At 41.0% G+C, this 20,199-nt stretch overlaps 1 protein-coding gene across 2 annotated transcripts in view; it reads right to left on the bottom strand.

Moving 5' to 3' along the window:
• Positions 1-20,199, bottom strand: part of LOC128526583 (gamma-aminobutyric acid receptor subunit gamma-3) — a 137,693-nt gene that overhangs the window by 83,748 nt on the left and 33,746 nt on the right. For both annotated transcript variants that reach the window (XM_053498585.1, XM_053498584.1), the window contains exon 3: positions 4,819-4,886. In XM_053498585.1, coding sequence (XP_053354560.1) covers positions 4,819-4,886 — 68 coding nt within the window. The remainder of the gene's footprint in view (positions 1-4,818; positions 4,887-20,199) is intronic.

Here is a 20,199-nt window from a genome sequence, read left to right as displayed (position 1 = left end):
CGAAAGAACCCGAAAATAGCTTGCATTAGACAGAAGGATTTGTCAGATCAATTCCTTTTTTACCCTCAGAATATAAAATACATCTTTGTAAGGTTTGTCTCTTCCATTTATGTTGGTATGAGGCTAAATCTCGGCAAGCTTTGATGACTTTTTCATTTCCTTTATTGTAACAATGTTACAAATTACGGTCATTTTACACATTACACCTTGTTTATCCTCTCATACTGTATACTTACTGTATACTATTATTGGACTTGTACGTATATAAAACACACACACACACTACGGGAACACCTTTTCATCTAGTCTGCATGTCTTTGGACTGTGGGAGGAAACCGGAGTACCCGGAGGAGAACGAGGAGAACACGTAAACTCTACACACACAGAGCCCGAGGTGGAAATCGAACCCGGACCCTGAAGGTGTGAGGCCACACAGTCCTAAACACTACACCATTGTGCCGCCTGCTCAGTTAAAATGTCATTTAAAAAATAGAAATAAAAATAGTGAGGATAACATTTTGTTTACAGATTCACATTTTGTTTTAGTTTTTAAATGTACTTCTTATTAATAGACAATTACAGTTGGAATAATAATAATAATTAAACAAAATAAAAAAACAAACTTCACAACAAGGTCAGAAAAAAGGTGTGCTTTGGGCAGGCAACTCGGAATCAAGTTTATTGTCAAGTACGTTTTCACAAACAAGGCATTTCGTCTTGGTAACGTGGTGCAATCTGTTCGAAAATAGATGAACGCAAAGTAAAAATAGAATGTACAAAAGGAAAATTACATGGCTGAGTGCAAAAGCCTGCATCTTCTTACTTGGAAGGTGACACCCGCTCACTCTGAAATGCTATTCACGTGTGAATGTCGTGCAGATCACGGGGCGTTACCTTCTCTCAGGTTGATAAGCATGTAAATGTCCAGTCAGTGAAAGGAGGAGAGCACAGGAAGCCACAAGCCCCAGTGGAGGTGCTCACAGAGCTGCTAACGGACCGAGCGCAGTTACACCGAGCGCCCACGGTGCAGTACACACACACACACACGCCTTCAACGTGATCAGCTGTCCGCTAAACCCAGTGGAAGATCCTGGATGACGTGCTGGAAGTGCAAAAGGCTGTGCTTAGCTTGGAGCGATCAAGAAACTGATTTCAAACCTGACTCATGGGTTGTGTTGTCGAAAAAAATGGAACAAATAGCTGTAACTTTTTTTTTTTGTTTATTTGTTTTGCAGGGTTACAATTTCGTCACGCATTCTCCTAAAACAATGCTGTGCGATATTTAATTAGCACTAAATGTTAAATCATATATAAATAATTTGTTTTTCTTGAATCTTTTGTTCTTCGACAGGGGATGGGGTAAATTGCTAAATGTCTAAGGCTTTGTTCACACGTGCGTTAAGTTTTTGTATAAACGAACGCGCTCTGAACGTCCTAGATGTTTATGTTGTGTTTTGTAGCGGCGCTTGATTGACTTCTACACCGGCGTTGGTTTGTCTCTGTCTAACGTCAGCCTGCAGCCCAAACTGTAGTTTGTGTGTTAACCTGTGGGGGCAGTGTGTCCGGAACTGGATATGAAAACCCGCTGCTACTGGGTTCACTCTCTGACTGCACAACGTCGGATTAAAGGAAGTTTTTTTGTGGTTTATGAAGAAATGCAAAAATTTCCGCGTAAGTTTTTCAACAATGATTTTTTTTATTTTGCCCTTTTCTGCATTTCCCTATGTATAGCATGTAGGATCATGGGATATATCCGGTCCTCCGAAGCGTAAAATCAACGCAACAAAAAACCGCACTAGAAGCGGTTTCCTTGCGTTCGTTGGGTTTTGAACGGCAAGAAAAAGCTGCATGCAACGTTTTTTCAATGCCGTATAAACGCGCAGCCGAACAAACGCACGTCACCAAAGCCCGTGTGAACACTCTCATTGACTCCTATGTGTAAAAAACACTCGCCGCTTGATCCGCGCTCACCGGACGCTACGAACGCCAGAAAAACGCTCAATTTTAACGCCCATGTGAACAAGGCCTAAGTCAAAATTATTTTAAAAAATTAATACAAATTTGAATTATTGAATAACTTTTCATAAATTCCTATCTGTAATAAATCTCAGCCTTTAAAATTTAAATATTTAAACAGGTCCATATTATGATTTAGATTTTATTGTGATTAAACCCTGACATTGAGTGGCATGTTGGAATGAATTTGACAAAATGACGCTTGAATGAACAACACAGACACAATGTTGTTATTACAACCTCGAAACAACAGAACTGTTTATGAGCGTTAATGCCGGTTAACATCCGCTCGCCCAACGTTCCACCATCACCATCTCAGTTTCTAACAGGGTTTCGGGTTCTGATCAGAGGTCAGGACGGACGCAACATCGTGTGCACGTGTCGCACATCTTTTGTAGTGTTTTCATATTCTTTCATATTCTGTGCAGTGTTTTTTAGCTCTCAGTTTAGTGTAACGTGGTGTACAGGCATTTACAAGTTTTAAAAGTATGCCCCCTAGTGGTCACAGTCTAGTGTTCGAGTCCTGCTCAGGCCATCAGTTTGCTATTAATATAGTTTTCAAGTCGTTTTTTTTTTAGCTTTGTGTTTAGGGTACGTGTTCAACGTTATCCCATTGTCATGTTGTCAAAACCCAACGTTTATCATCAAAAAACAACCATAAAACCAGCGTCATCCCAGCATGCATACGATCAACACGCGCTTCGTCATCTTAGAGTTAGGGTTATGTTAGGCTCAGGGTGATGCTACATGGCAAGTTTTGGTCTTTACTTTAAACTAAGAACTATTGAAAGGATTATAGTCTCAGCATGGCAATTACAAACAGCGTCAATGGTTTCAAAATTTAACTTGTACAAAATTTAACCTGCTTAATTACTTCCAATTAAACTTCACAATGTCAGCTTCAATAAGAGCGCTCTGTAAACCGAGCAGGAACAAAACCCCTGTTTATACAGAAAATTAATCAATTTAAATATCATCTGAACAGCTGTTTTATGAAATAGTTTTTTTTTTCTTTCTTTCTTCCTTTCTTTTATTATTTTGAGCCAGCTGTGTGCTGTTCAATATTGCCTTCAGGAACACATCAGCTATAAATGTGTATTTAAGGTTAGCTTTGACATCTGGAGTCTGTCAGCACCGAGCGGGAACTAAAAAAGGTCTTCATGGAAAAGGAAAGTTTTAAAATGGAACTTTATTGCAGATTGTTAAGAAGCGAGAACAGTAAATTACAGTGAGAGTTTTTTTCTTTTCTTTTTCTGTTGTTTGAGTCCAAAAGGTGAGGACTTCATTTCCTTCTGTTGTTCAGAGAAGCGAGAAAATCTGTTATGGGAAATTTCTTCGTCTGGTCGAGCGCATGAAAGTTCACAGGCAAGATGGGACAAAGAACACATCCACAAAAATACGGCAAACACAACGGATAACAGATATAACGTCCAGCGTGTAGGTGTAGCTGGAAACTGAGTACTGAGTCTCTGTCTGTCTGTCTGTCTGTCCGTCTGTCTGTCTGTCCGTCTGTCTGTCTGTCTGGCTGTATGTCTGTCTGTCTGTCTGTCCGTCTGTCTGTCTGTCTGTCCGTCTGTCTGTCTGGCTGTCCGTCTGTCTGTCTGGCTGTCTGTCTGGCTGTCTGTCTGGCTGTCCGTCTGTCTGTCTGTCTGTCTGTCTGTCTGGCTGTCTGTCTGTCTGTCTGTCTGGCTGTCTGTCTGTCTGGCTGTCTGTCTGTCTGGCTGTCTGTCTGTCTGGTTAATGGTTGTGTGTGGTTTTGTTTTTGTGTTTATAATTACTCCTGAGCGGAAAAAAAAGAGTAATCAGAGAAAAAATTTGTAAAACACACCTTAAGAAACAGACCTTGAGAATCACACTTTCAAAAAAACACCCTAAGAAACAGCATGCGAGACTCACATCTACCAATACACACAGGGAAATAAGCACTCTGAGAAAAACACCCTAAAAAATCACACCGTAAAAACAACAACCTCAAAAAAAAACCTCAAAACACGAACCTTGAGAAACAAACATCGTAAAACAGACCTCGAGAAGCATTTTGAGAACTACTCAGAGAAAAATGAGTCATGTAACACACCCTGAGGAACACAACACACACACACACACACAGAGAAGCACAACTTAAAACACACACCCTAAGGAACAGACGGCAAAAATAACACCAGGAGAAACACAACTCAAAGAACATGCCTTGAGAATCACGTGTGCAGGATTTGTCATAAAACACACCTGGAGAGACACCTCTGAGAGAGACCCTGGACATACACTCACACACATACACACACACTGTGACATCACGGTGCTGTAGAGAATATTGTGCAACGTCACAATCCTTCCCGTTTCCACAGCGTATAAAACCACAGGATGAGAGTGATGGAGCAGAGGAGCTGTTCCGGGGTTCCGGACCGAGACCACGTGTTGTTGTATACAGTAACACCCTCACACACAGCTCGCCGTTATTCCCTTTAATTAACCAGTCACTAAACCACTAACCGCCAAGGTCACGTGTCACGTTCAGGTTAGATCCCATCAGCCCTTCACCACTCTCCCGCAGTAACGCTGGTTTAGTTCCCCGTTCCTATTAAACTGTCCGGCGTTTTTCCTTTTGCTCGGGGTTCGAATGAGACACGACATCTAGAGCAGTTTGGAGGAAATGTGGCTCAGAACATACGCAAAGGTACGCTGTGACCTCAGAGCTTGCAAGAACAACTCCAGACCCAAAACACACACACACACACACACACACACACAGGACATTATTCTCCATAGCTGTAAAAGAAAAAGGAAATCTATTTTACTCACCATATTTATTGATGAGACGGGTCCGATGCTGTTAACGAAGATATCGACGTCGATGACAGTCGGTTTAACTGCACACACACACACACACACACACACACACACACACACACAGAGAGAGAGACACAGTAAATCATTACACATAATCACAGTCATAATTGACACTGACATCTAAATACTGGGTAATTAAGAAGCAAAACTATTGGCACCCTGCATACAAACGAGTGTAAACAGACTTATACGATGAATTCTCCACGTTCTAGTTTAAATTGTTTAAACTAAAATATTTACTTTTACCCTAAAAACATTACTAGAAGTGAGTAAAAGAAAAAGGGAGGAGAAATATCACGTAAATGTCACTTGTTTTCCATTCCTTTCCATTCTTCTTGTTCATTTCCACTTTCCTTTTATTCTTTCCTTCTTTCCTCCCTTCTTCCCTTCCTTTATTTGCCATGAGCTTCTCCATCTGACCTCCAGCTTTATGTTTTCTTTTCATATTTTCTTTTTCCCTTCTCTTGTTTCTGTCCATTCTTCCTCCCTACACTGCTTCAGTTCAATTCTTCTCTATTTTATATTTTCTCAATCGCTCACTCACATCTATTCTTTCCCTTTTCTTTTCTTCTTTCTTTCCTTACTTCATTGCTTCCTAGCCTCCTTACTATTTATTTATTCTTTCTCATTTTTCTTCCTTTCTTTCTCATCCTTCCTTCCTTTTATATTTGTCTCCTTCCTCTGTTACTTTCATTTTCCGTTTCCACCTTTTTTTTTTTCCTCCTTGCTTACATCCTTTCTTTCTTCCTTCATTTCTCCTTTTACCCCTTCCTTCATTCATTAAATGTCTTCTTTGCTTTTCATTTTTTTCCCTCCCACTCACATGTGAACACTCTCTCTCTCTCTCTCTCTCTCTTTCTCTCTCGTACACATACAATATACTGAACCGTAAGTAGAACTGCGGTCTGTTCACATCTGCATTAATTAAGTCAACGATCGGGTCCAAGCACACAAGCTATTGCCGCCTGGGCACACCAGACCGTGGGCACAGTGGGCACATGCATTTAAAAGTTAAAGTACCATAAACATTATGACATAATATATAACTATATAACTATATTATTATATGTAACTAAGGAAGTTAAACCATAAGCACTGACACGGCTGAACTGTGAGAGATATTTGTGTCTTGAGATCATTCTGGCCCGGGTTGGTGTTACAGTATAAATCAAAGCGAAAGTTGTTCACCTTAACGAGATCTAAATGTATATCGGGTTTAACATGTACAGTATGCATGCAAGTGTGTATGAGCTATAACACAAAATCGACCTGAACCCTCCCAGGTAGTGCTAGTGATAATGCTGATGCTCTGATAGTGCTGATGTTAAAGTGCTTGGCCTAATTAATCCCCCACCTCTACAGTAGGGTAAAAAATTCAGACCAAAGGGGAAAAAAACAACAACAATGATTTTCCTAGAAGCATTTTTTTTCTTTAAAGGATAAACAAAATATGCAAAGTGTCTACAGTTTCATTGGTCTGAGGGGATGAGAACTTCGGACCGTGGTCTTCAGGGTTCCTCCTATGACTATAATAACATGCTGAAAAATTATAGATCTTTTGGATATTGTGGTTTATTATGTACGATATTTACAGTCTTTTCCAAAATTATTGGCACCCATAATGAAAAGGTACTAAAATTAATATATACATATGGACACATGCGTAGGTTCAAATAATTATTAAACAGATTTCTGGAATAAAAGAATAAAATAGTTTATTCATGTTACTGTGTGATAAGAGACCCTTTAAATATTCATATATACTGTATATTTCAAGGGTGCCAATAATTTTGCCACATAGAATTAACTAGTTTTCTATTTTGCCAAAAAATCTGAGCAAATCCAGTACATGTACAGGATTATATTTATTATAGTTATTATAGAAATGTGCTCATTTTTATCCAGGGTGCCAATACTTCTGGAGTTAACTGTAGACTCGCTGTAGTGAAACACCGCAAAACACAACAGTTTCATATCAGTGCTTAAAGAGCTTGTGATTGTACCCACACACACACACACACACACACACACACACACACACATACACACACACACACAAACAATAGCTCATAATTAAGCAGATTTTTTAGCTAGAGTTTTACTTGAGTTATCCTCTTACTATCGCAGCCATTACCGCGCCCGCACGAGCTAATGCTAATGTCCGTTAACACCCCGCTAACTGCCCCTGCTTAATCACAGGGCCTTAAAGCACTCCTCACACTCCGGCTCCCGCGGCGCTGTTTAATCCCGGGTGAATCGATCAGAAGGTGTTGATTAATTTTCCCTAAGAGCAGCGCAGGTTTATATGAAGGCTTCGTTGTTTCCATAGCGACGGCCTGTTTGTGATGGATGCTTCCCTGAGAACTGAGTAGTGTTTCTTCATTGGTTCTCTGTAAGGAGACGTCTCTCAGGGAAGCTGTGCCATCTTCGTTTTATTTATTTTTTTTAGCGTTTGTCTTATTAACTTTCTGAGTTAAAAAAATGTTAAAAACAAGAAAGAGTCGTAAGATTGCGTTTAGGAGAAGCTTGTTCCTGTTCCTGATCTGGAGCAGTCCGTTCTGGTGCCTGAGGGGGAACAGGGACACGAATAGCACAGCTCCAAAGTTCTTCTGACAAACGTCCTCAATAGAACACTCTGGACTCCAGGGTGAAGGTGTGTATGAGCGCTCGAGAGGGACAGACTGTACCTTCCTTTACATCTACCAAAAGGTCCTCTGAGTACGTGAGCATGTGTGTGTGTGTGTGTGTGTGTGTGTGTGTGTGTGTGTGAGATGCGTGTGTGATGAGGCTCTAACCTGAATTAAATCACCCGTGATAGATGATGATGATGATGAGGAAACATTCTGGTTATGGCGATTTCAGAAGGTTACTGATTAAATGATGCAGATAAATTGTTCATGACATGCGGTAGAGCAGGCAGGGGATTCCCATGATGCTTTGCTGGCATTACAGGCCACAGAGAGATTCAGAAAGGAAACGAAGTTCCTGTAAGGTCTGGAACGTCTTTAGCTCTTCTTATCTCCTCCTTTGAGAGCACTGAGATTTTCCCGAGGGTTCTTCAGGAAAACAGTCTCTCTCTCTCTCTCTCTCTCTCTCTCCCGCTCACACACACACACACACACACACACACACACACACACACACACACACTTATATAAAGCTGTTGTTTTTATTTCCCGCTGGATGAACTGTTGGTTCTTCAGCGTGTTTCTGCCTTCAGGCCTTGTTGTCATGGTGGGACAAGATCAAATTTCTTAAAGATTCAGTCTATACATTATATCGTGTTTAAACCACGCCCAAGACCGCTTTACAAATCCCTCAAACCTCAATCTTCATAAAAAAACCCGAATCATCCCCTAATTTGTTGCATTTTTTATTTGTTTTAATTGTCTCTCGTTTGTGTTTAAAGACAATGAATAAAAAACAGACCCAACAAATTTTCCATAAAAAATATCTGGCAACCTCGGAACGGTGTGAATGAGCTGCGTGTACTGTGGGTGAGCAGCTTAAGTACCTGTCTAGACTGATGTCTGGTGATGAGGAACGTTCCCTACATGGGTAGTGGTGAGGAAGGTCCCAGGTTCAAACCCCTACACAACCAGTTTGCCCCCGTTGGGCTCTTGATCAATGCCCTTAACCTCAACTGCTCAATATATAATGAGAATCACAAATGTAGGTCATATATGGATGAGTGCCAAATGCAGTAAATGTAAATAAGGAATGTATAGTAGGTCTAGAAAAAAATCATTTTACAGGTTATGGGAATTATTTTTTTTTAAATACATTACTGGAACAGCAACCTGAAGGACGCTAGAAGGACTCTATAATAATCTAAATCATAGCTTTTCTGAATGAAAAAGTCGACTTCAGGTCTAGACACAAGGCTACCAATGAAATGACTTTTTTTTTTTTTTTAAAAAAAGGTTTTTTTTTAATCAGGATTGGACTCTCTTTCAGTCAGAGATGTCTGAATGTCTGCCTCCTGCCTACACACAGCTCTCAAGAGCTTGCTCATACACACTCTATCTCTCTCTTTCTCACAGACACACATACACACACTCACCACCGCCAGCACTCCAGGTTCTTGTACAGAGAACAGCATGCTAATGGAGAGTTTCAGACTCTTTCATTGGCGTCAAAAACCCACTCAACTCCTCAGCTTTTTCTTCCTCCCACTTACGCCTCTTTCATTTTCCCAGAGAACCCTGAGGTTTTTCGGCTCGGCTGCCGGCCGAGGACGTGTGTTGACTGTTCGTACCATGACTCTTACAAGTGCGACAAAACCTTCTGCATTTACATTCATCATCGCAATTTATTGGCGCTAAATCCTAAAAAAAAAAAAAAAATGCTGCATGGCCCGGCCCGAAGCTGCAGCGCCAGACTCCCCATGAGCACCTCCACCCAGCACTCCCCTTCTCCACTCGCCAGCCATGCACTGAGCTCCTGAGCTCCTATACCGGTCAGTCTTTTCCTCCAAAAGTACGCCAGATTTCTCGTCCAAATAATGCTGACCCGCCCTGCTCCCCTCTGCTGAAACGTGTACAGTCAGCTGAGAAACTGGCAGCCTCACTCTCGTCCTCACCCTTGTCTCCCTTTTCTTCATCTGCCTCTGATAAGAAGCTACAAGTGGGTGTCGGCTGCAAGCACAGTCTGGAAATCTCACATGCAGAATTTACATGCAGAATGTTGCAATTCCTGGCACTGGAGACTCCTTCCATCAACACTAAATACAGAAAACATAAACTATATTAATGAACTCTTTTTAGAAATGATGTATTAATTATAGAACTATAGGATTAGAAAAAAATCAAAATTCTGGGAATTTAACCCTTTAACGTCCTCTCCAAGGAAGCAAAACGTTATCTGTTTTTTAATACCTTGGCGAGAAAATAACAACAATCAGGGTTAATTTATTTTCATTAATTTATTTTATACTTATTTTTTAATACCCCAGTATAGACCTCTTCCAAACGGTTGAGATGTCCCTTTATGGTGTAAGCCTTGTCTGGCTGGCTGCATACGATTGCGGCACTACCGTATAGTGCTAACCACTACAGCCGGTTCTCCTCCCAGCACAGTGTTCTCCAGGGGTGGTTTCCCAGACTATAAAAACAACCAACTTCCCCAGTGGAAAAAGTATTAATACTGTATATCTACAAATGTCAAAAGTAAAATGCTAACTTTTTGGACCGTTGTGGATGTGCTAAGAAACAATTAGTAAAGCATACTTCAACCCGAGTGGTAAAGATGGCTCAATCGGATTGAGCACAGTGCTCAGTAAGAAGATCAGGGACAATCAAAATATGCTCTACCAAACGGTTGAGCAGAACATTAAAGGTTTAAAAGGCCCAACAATCTCATGTAGATGTCAGAAAATTTTTCTGGAGACTGAGCAGACCGACCACAACACACTGCATTAAACATCTCACAAACATTCTAACTGTATTCTAACTCATGTGGCTTGTTTTTATTCTGCAGGAGAGAGTCAGGTTCCAGGCAGTGGAATAATGTGTACTGGGCACGGTAGGACAAAGGGATGAGATTAATCCCCATATTGCCCCATAAGACCTCAGCGCTCTTTCACAGGGAGGAGGAGGAGGAGAAGGAGGAGGACGAGGTAATAACAGCAGGCGGACTGTCCTCGTCAGGTGACCACACCTATTTAAAAAACTCATGTTCAGTGCTGCTGTCATCGTCATGGAGGAGAAGTTGGGAAATAAATTAGCACCAATCAACCCTGCACATCATAATGTCACAATGCTTTATCTCGTCCTGTCTTTTTTGTGCGTGCGTGTTCGCCTGAGAGAGCATTAATGTGCAAACCTTTTACAGACGATTATCACACACGCACTAATTGATTTGCCAACAGCAAACCGAACAAAGGCATACAAGTGATAAAAAGTGCTTGTAAACAACCATTACTTCCTAAATGCAGACCGCCAAGCTCTGAAAAGAAGCATCTGTGTAGAAAGACAGGCACGTTTAGCCAGCGGGAAACTGGATTCTGTAGAAATGGGATGTGTGGAAATAATCCGAATGTCTGAGTGACCTCGCTGCACTCTCACTCACTGAGGGAGACGGAATGGTGTCCAATAATGAAGACAGATGATTAGTAGAGAATCATTTTATATCTCACTATTAGAAATGCTCATTCCATAATTTAGTTTAAACAAATCTTACTTCCAGTTTTTTTTTTTTTTTGCTTTTCTATGAGAAATGAAGAGCGGTATTCTTCACCAGCTCTGCCGGCACAAAAGATAAATCGAAATAAAACACTGTATGTATTATGAGAGTATCATACTGTAGGTGTTTATTACCTTAAGTACTGTTAGTGTTTGTGAGAGTGTCGTAGGTGTTTATGAGTAACAGTAGTGTTTACCGTGAGTGTTTACGAGAGTATCGTTGGTGTTTCCTGAGTGTATTGGGTCTGAGTTATTTGTGGCGTTTGGACTTCAGTAATGTGATTTGTACCAATATAACACAATTACAGAGTCAACATTTGCAATAAACAACTCTTCCACTATATACAGCAGCATGTAGTGTGTTTGCAGTATTCTTCGGTTGCTAAGCAACATAATGGACAAAAATTAAGGACAGGCTGGTGCTGGGAGTCCCGCTGCGCTCAGAGAGAGGAAACACACCACACTGAGACACATCAGAGAAACGCTAACCCGTAAAGCTTCTGAGGGTTCTGCTGGAGCTCATCATGAAAGGAGAACACTCTGTTGCTGCCCCAGAGAGAAACTAAACAATCCTTAACGCTTTACGCCTCTCGCTTCACCATCCTTGTCTAGGTGCGCGATTACGTGGCCGCGCTGGAGCCGATGTCTTCAGAAACAAAAGTAATAGCACCCATGATTAACTCAGGTTTGCCTCTCTGCTAGCGCTGCCTCTTTCTTCTCCCCAGCCTCATCGGAGTCTCACTTAGCAGTGAATAACGAAGACACAGGAGGCGCTTCTCATTTCCTTGTGCATGTTATATTTTATTAGATTCCCTGTCGGACCTTTCTGCTCTCACGCACCTGATAATTTGTTTAGAAAATCTCTTCATATGGCTCGGCTTTTAAAACGCCTCAGCCTGCAAAAACGAGACAGAGATTGAGAGATGGGCAAATTGGAGGATTACGCCATCATTTCTCCAAACCTTGGTCTCATCCAAGAACAGATTGTAGCATTAGAACTCAGATTTCAGCCCAATGAGCAGCTTGTGGAAAATCCCTCACTGGCTAATCTGGCTAAAGACTGGATTTTTTAGGAGATGCGGGCAGGGGCCAGGTTTAAGGATGGACGGTTAGAATGTTATAGAGGGATAACAGATGTGGGATGTGTTACGAGATGAGGCGGGCAGGTCAGGGCAGCTGGCGGGCCGCAGGGGGCAGCTGGTGTTAGGTCTTAATTGCAATTTGTTGAAGGGTGCTGACACAGATTCGTTGGAAAACTGTTCACACTTCCAACTTCCAATCTCCGTCAGGAGCCCCAGGAGGGTTTGGTAATCCACCGATGTGCAGAATTAAGCCATTTCAAATAATGATCAAACTGAGATTGTTGAAGTGTATGCCTTTGGCTCATCGGATAGATTAACAAATTAGTTTCCTCTATGTTGTAAAATGATGTCCACGTCAATTGAAACTAATTACAATCACTTTCACGTAATGGTTTCTGGCTATTAGATATTAAATATTTTACTATATAAGAAGCTACAGCAACACTAGTATGGTGTCATCTTACGAACTCTTGCTTTAGGAAGTGTAGGAGCCATGCTATATCGAAATTGAGTAGAATTTGGACAACTATAAGTACAGTTGAATGATGAGACTCTCAGCTGCAGTAAAACATTTGAATGGTGCAAATGTTATAACGAAGGCCGTACGTCGGGGAATGAGATGCATCTGTGTGTGTGAACTGTACCAACACCACTTGCACGTTCCAGGGACTCGGCTGGGAGTTATTGCCACATCCCCCATACAGTCCTGACCTCGCTTCAAAACATTTCCACACGTTTGGGCCTTTAAAGGAGTTCCTGGGAGGCCAGCGTTTTCGAGGTGAATGAAGCAGGAAGTCCAATCATAGCCCCTGTGTACTGAGAAAACTTTCTATCTTGATGTAGAATCATCTTGATGGTAATCTAATATCTCATAGCTAAATTTGCATTATATTTGGAAGGTTTCTGCGTAACCAGTCAAAATGAGACCAAAGTCTCTAAAGCAGCACTGAATATATCACTGTGTTAAAGATTTCACAAAATGTTGGGTTTCATTTTGGACACTGGAGACGTCTTCCATAAATGCTTAATAATTGCTGAAAAGTTAATACTGTGACGATTCTAAAAAAAAAAATTAATAAATAACTAGTTACATGAAGTGTATATGAGCTGTTACTATTAGCAACTGGAAGAACTCCCTGATACTGTTGTTACAGATCAGTGAACTGAATTAAACCTTCACGGATGACTCGCTTAATCATTACTCAGTCTCACTTTATTTCCTGTTAAATTTCCAGGAAAAATCCTGCAGCGTAACGTTAGAATATAAAACGTGCTCTAACTTACAGTGAGCCTGACTACACAAAGAGAGGCACTTCTTTTTCTTTTTTGTGGTTTTGCTCTCAGTGAACTGTCGCTCTTATGCTGGTGGAGAGTAAATATCTCCCGATCTGGAACCCCAACGTGAGGAGTGAGGACTGCTGATGTCTGAGCTGAACGTGTTTTTAACTGCAGTGAAGTGTCAGGAGTTTATAAGTCCCTATATACTGTACACTCTCTATATACACCAAGCTGCCTCTCTACAGTCTCTGGCTAATATTATCTACCATATGAATTATTCATGATCCACAAAAGAAATTCTGGTTCATAAGCAGCCGGCTGCAGTGCAGAACGTTATATTGTAGCTCAGACTGGACGTAGATTGTTAGAGTTTATCAAACTACAGACTGTGACAAAAGTCTCCATACACAGGGCAAATTAACACTTAAGTAGGTTAAACTTTTTTAATAACGGTAAGGTCCATTACAGTATAACCAAAATCATATACAACAGTTAGTCCTGACCAAGTATTCTGATTGGACGAGAGGCGTTATTCCACTCGAGTGCTGATAACAGACAGTAACAGCACTGTGATGTGTAACTCTGTGTATGAGTGGGCGTGTCCCAAGTGTTGTCCAGTGGTTAATGACACTAACTGTGTGTCTCAGCGTGGGTGAGAGTAGGTCTGTACGGTCCGCAGTACTGAGGAGAGAGCAGCTGTCTGACTAAACCCACATTCACACCCAGTCACAGAAGCACTTTCAGTAAGAACACACATCTGATAACGTTATGGCGTCTTAAACAACACGCCGTCTCTGCACTAATCACTTCTTAGTCCTTCTGAATCGCCTGCCTGTTGTTTCATTCATGCGTGATGTGAGCTACTAAGCTGACTAGCTTCTAACACAAGGCTGAATCCTAATCCCTCTCTAACCCCTGATCAAGGGCACTTGGTGTGTGGAACAAGGGATTGTACACCCTACATAGTGCACTAGCTTCCCGTTAAATGCTATTTTACCCGGAACTCAAATCAGACTCACAGCTCCACTAACTGATGCCACTTTCCAGCGGACTGGAAATGAGAACAAGTTCATAAAGGTTAATTTCTAAACTGTGAATAAATTTGTAGCACAAGAGCTCAAGCATTACAACAAGCACTTGTCAAGTATAAATGAAAGAGATGTTTGTGTCGGGTTGTGTTACTGATCAGCTCTTGACGGTTAAAAAAGCACTGCAGTTTTTATCAAATCATTTTGAACAGCACTTCACACCCTGATTTCTTTCTTTTTTTTCCCTTTTTTTTAGTTTTTTTGCCTTCTGTTTAATTAGTGATGATGGTGTTCAGTTTTGATTAACCTTAAAACCTCAAAAACTATATTGTAATAAACAGCTTTAAGGTTTTCTCGCAACACAAATGCATGATTCCTCATTTATATTCATACCGATTTCCAGACCCGATTTCGTATGAGTAAATGAGTGGAGTGGCAGGGCTACAACAATACACACTTTATTTCTGAATTCAGGTTATTACACACAAGAAAAGAGGCAAAATAGACAGTACAAAAAAGTGAACGTTTCAGAGGCAAATGAAATGTTTTAGCAGGACAGTAACAGAAAGCATGATGTTCCTACTCCATCACGATCCTTAGATAGAGTGTCAGAAACTGTAACAATGTGTTTTACATTGCAAATGAAGCACAAAGTACAAGAATTAGGCACAAAAGTAGTAAAATCCTACATCAGCCTAGTCATCACGATGCTCTTCGTCTACCTGTCTCACACAGCGTCCCTGTTCTCCTCGTCCTCGTAATGTTAGTCCTTTTTTTCATAAACACCTACATTAGCTCAAACCATACAGTACATTCTGGAATAATTTCCTATTTTCATGTTCCAACAAGCTGCATTGTGATTGGTCAGAGGACAGACTGTCGCCAGGAGAAACTCAATCCAGCAGTTACGTATGTGCAATGTTCTCTTAGCAGTTAGTTGGTTCTAAAAATAATATTAATGAGTGAAAAGAAATCGCTCAGAAAATTCGCCTCTGGTGTGTAAAGACCTTTCGAGTGGATAGAAAAGGTCCCCTGTTAAAAGTCTCGCTATCTGTGATGACAAAAAAGGATAAAAAGAAACGAACACAGCTCATGTCAGAACTTTTTAAGTGTTATTATGGTATATATATATATATTAAAAAAATGACTTACGATCATCTGGTTGCATAAGTACACACCCTTTTAAACGAGACTGTGGATCATGTGACCATGCTCAGAAGGAACCAATCATGTAAACAATCATGTTCAAAAGGAATGGTCATACACCTCCTATCAGTAACATGGTTTTCTTGGTCTTAATCTTCTTGGTTTTATCCAGTGACTGAAGCTGAAGAGATTATAAAGGGATGTCTAAAGGGATCGCTCAGGATCGGGGCCCAAACGGCTTTAGAAAATATTAGACACATTATACGCTTCATGCTCAGTTCTGTGTTCTATGTTTTCCCTATGATTGGTGGGTTCCTCTGGGTACTCCGGTTTCCTTCCACAGTCCAAACACATGGAGATTAGTCTAATTGGGTTTTGCAAATTGGCCGTAGTGTGTGAATGCGTGTGTGAGTGTTGACCAGAGGTCCTACCACGGTCCTACAAAATAGAAACAAATACAATAGTCACCACTGGCCTCCACAGCTCCTATGTGGACTACAGAGATTCCTGGATGGATGGATGGATGGATGGATGGAGATGCATTATAGGACACTAAACAAAAATAATGGAGCACCACAGAAAGTTGCCATCGTTCCAAAACAGTTAATAGCAGTTTGCTAACTGTAGCATGGGGGATGGGTGGTCTCGTAGGGTGTCTTGCATCGAAATCTGCTGCAATGACCCGGTTACTGCGTTCACCTGACATCAACACAATTTCTATCCGCTCCTCACGTGTCATTAGAATGTAAACTGCTAATAAGTGCTTAATAAGTGGTCAGAAACTTGTAAATAACTCATGAAAGAATAAAGTTACGTTAAAACCAAGCACACCATTGTTTTCCTTGTGAAATACCCAATAAGTTTGATGTGTCACATGACCCTCTTCCTATTGAAAAAAACAAAAGTTGGATCCAAAATGGCCGACTTCAAAATGGCCACCATGGTCACCACCCATCTGCCAATCACTTCCTGTATGTTACATCTGCATGTGGCTAAACAGAAACTCTTTCTTACCTCCCAAGTCTGTGTAAATCATCCAAAATTTATGTGAACCCAAGTTATTTTGCATATGATTAAAAAAAAAAGAAAAGTTTGCCACTACAAGAAAACAGATCGATGAAACACGGTGGTGTCGGCATCGTGATACAGTAAGTAGCAGCTGTATCTGATATACAGTACTGTACCAAGAAGACATTATATTTACTGTTAGATCTTTAATTAAACACATTCATTAAAGAAACACAAATTGACCAACATTTTCTCCAGACTCTCCTGTATTTTTATTGTAGTATTGAGGAATACTTCTCCAGGATTCCTAAAGGACTTTTTTATTTTTTATTTTTGTTTTAAAAGAATGCTTTTTGTTGTTGTTGTTTTTGTTAAGCCACACAGTGGCCCATAAATCATCCAAGCATAAAAAGAAACGAACATAGAAAAAAAAACATCTTAAGACATGAGGCAGAAGATCAAGCCAGTGATTAGTAACAGCTGATGCTAAATGCTGAGTGGTTGGAACAGACAAGAGGGGAAATGAGGTCTCTGCTGAGGTTGCTGCAGATTTGGTCGACTGCAGATCCGTGATGTGAATCTATTGTTCCACCACATCCAAAAGGAGCTCTATAGGATTAAGAACTGGTGACTGTGGAGGCGGTATTAAAACCATGCTTACCAGGTAATAAGAAGTTCATAATGTGCCAAGGAAACATTGTTCCAGTAGTCCCAGTAGTTTCGCAAATACTTGAAACCACCAGCACCAACACCACACCACATTACACAAAGTTACTTTGATGTTTGCTTTAAACTCCAGTAGATTGTCATGACCCAGTCGACATGCCTAAATGCATTGAGTTGCTGCCATGCGATTGACTAATTAGATCTTTGGTGAACACCTGTACCTAATGAAGTGGCCAGTGAGTGTATGTTATTAAAGTTTCATACTATACAGTCCCAGAGTTTTTCACTCCAGTCCTCATTTCTAGTCTCATATCCTGTCCGCTCTAGTTATCAGATTCCTTCTTAAGTCCCGACCCGTGCTACAATACACTAAACACAGGACTTACAGCAGTTCCCGGATGACTTGATTCATAAATGCGTTCAGTGGCATTTTGCATCATCACCAGTAGAGCCTGTGTGTGATATGATGGTACGAGGCAGATACAGAGACATAAACAGACCGATAAACAGAGAACTGCCAGCGCTGAGTCGAGGTGCGAGCTGTAAATGAAACATCTTCTCAGCGAGCATATTGCCAGCCATCTGTCTGCTTCTGCACCGGAGAAGTGGAACGAGAGGAGGACTTCACAGATCTTAATCACGCCACGCTCGGGCTGCTTCCTGTCTGCTCCAGTGAAGCCTCGATGTGAGAGACGTGTCCTCCTGAGAGAGGTTGCAGGGCGGAGGGTATTAAAGCGCCCTGAGGGAGGGTGAGGAGCTGATGTGTGATGTGATAACGAAGCATAAATGTCATAATGTGTATCAGAGAATGCTACTGAGACGTATAAGAGGCGTTAGTCAGGGTAGAGGAGATGTGATAAAGGCCAATGTGGCCAATGCATAATCATTCTCTCTCTTTTTCCTCATTTACTGCCTTCTCACTCCTCTTTTGCTTTTTTTTTTTTTTTTTTTTTACCCTTTTGCACTTCTCAAATCCTCCACTGTTCACTCTTTCCCCTCCTGGTACTCGCCCACACCGAACCCTGAGTCCCTGAGTGCTTTCATCCACTGTATTTTCGGCCTCCCGATGGATTTGGTCTTTATTATGTGAAATGCTGCTTTCAAAGAAGCAAAAGTGTTTCATTATTCCTTAAACTTAAGCATTCACACATCGTCCATGAGTTTACCAGCATTATCACGTGTTAATGGCTGCATTAGCATTAAACATGAGTACAAGGTTACAGGGGCCTGGAGCCTAACCCAGGAGACTTAGGGCACGAAGAGGGTATAGCCTGGGCGAGGTGCCAATCCATTGTAGGGCACACACACTCACACCCTAATTCACAAACTACAGGCAACCTGAGAATGACAATTAGCCCAATCTGCATGTGTTTGGACTGTGGGAGGAAACCGGAGTACCCGGAGGAAACCCACCAAGCATGGGGAGAACAGGCAAACTCCATACACACAGACCCCCAGACAGGAATCTAACCCGGACCCTGGAGGTAAAAGGTGACAGTGCTAACCACTACAGTACATCACAGTGCCGCCTTAAACATCACTTCCTAATCTTTACCAGAGATCTAATTAATCTTAAAATGCTGCTTATTCCTTATACTTAAACTTGTAATTCCCACTCAGGGGTGGAAAAGGATATTTCTTCAAGTTTTAAACTGGAAATTTCAGTCTACTGTCCTGTTTTTATGCCCATGGACACATTTAAGCTGGAATCTCTAACTGAAATGACTTCAATCGGATTAAAGAAATATCGTACGTGTAAATGAAGACGTTCATGTCATAAGCAACGTCATGTTAGCATCCAAACGTTCCCACTTTCAGGGTTTTTACTAAAAATCACGACACATTCACAAGTCGCAATGATTTATGGATAGTCATAACGTGTCATAGTGATAGTCATCAGATTAATCACCCAAAAAAGCTGAGAAATACTAATAAAAAAAGCTATAAACTGCCCTAGCGCAACTGTCTCTGTTCACTAATCGGAGCTCATTCATGAATCGTAAGCACCGTAGCAGCACTGAGTCACATGACAGCAGGGGATTTTAAGCACCAGGTTGTAATTTTTCTTAATAACTGATAATTTGTGCATGTTAGTAGTGTTTTACCTTTGTTGCTACACCACAGCTAATGACGTAAGTACGTTGGAGACTTGGTTTTAAACCGCTAGCAACCGCTAGGAACTGTTCTTTGTAATCTGCCACCATTAATACTGTAACAATGTTGTTCAAATGTGTGTACCTGTGTTAAGTTGCCACAAAAAAATTAAAGTGTTCAACAAATAACTGATACTTGGAATTATTATTTTTTTGTTTGCTCTCTTTTGCTTATTTTGAATAAACATAATTTAAAACATCTTACATTTTATACCGTGATAATACTAAATATCGTTTGACTAACTCATTTTTGTTTGTGACTTCATGGTGCTTGGACCCTTTTTCTGCACACACAAGCCGAGGCACCCTTAGGGATTCTCGATTTAAGCAGAATGTAGGAGGGAACAGGAATTTCACCCCAGTCAATTAGACTAACACACACTGACAGTGATGTTCTGTAATAAAGCAGACTGTGGCTGCAGGCGGATTTCTTCGCCTAACCGGTGCGGATCGAATCAACAGTTTCCCTATAAAAGCAACTGACTTCATTACTCCCATAGAGTGAAATGAAATGGCTGCGTATGATCGTAACTTATGTACAATTTCACAGAATGAGGTCTAACATTACATGTCAGAGAATAGCAGGCATCAATGCTGAAGAATAAACCCGATCACATGCTGGAGATATATAGAGTGCGACCTTCCGCGTTCATCTTCGGGAAGTGGTTTTTCCTGGGAATACTGGATAAAAAGTAGGATTTTAGGAATCCTGGATTCCTAAAATCTGATACTGTATAGCTGAGCCAATCTATGCGCTGGCATGTTTCTGATGTCTGAGGAACCTAAAGAA

This window comes from Clarias gariepinus, chromosome 6 (assembly GCF_024256425.1).
Source record: "Clarias gariepinus isolate MV-2021 ecotype Netherlands chromosome 6, CGAR_prim_01v2, whole genome shotgun sequence".
Lineage (NCBI taxonomy): Eukaryota > Metazoa > Chordata > Actinopteri > Siluriformes > Clariidae > Clarias > Clarias gariepinus.
Note: the sequence above shows the minus strand (reverse complement) of the source record. Positions and strands in the feature narration are given on the sequence as shown.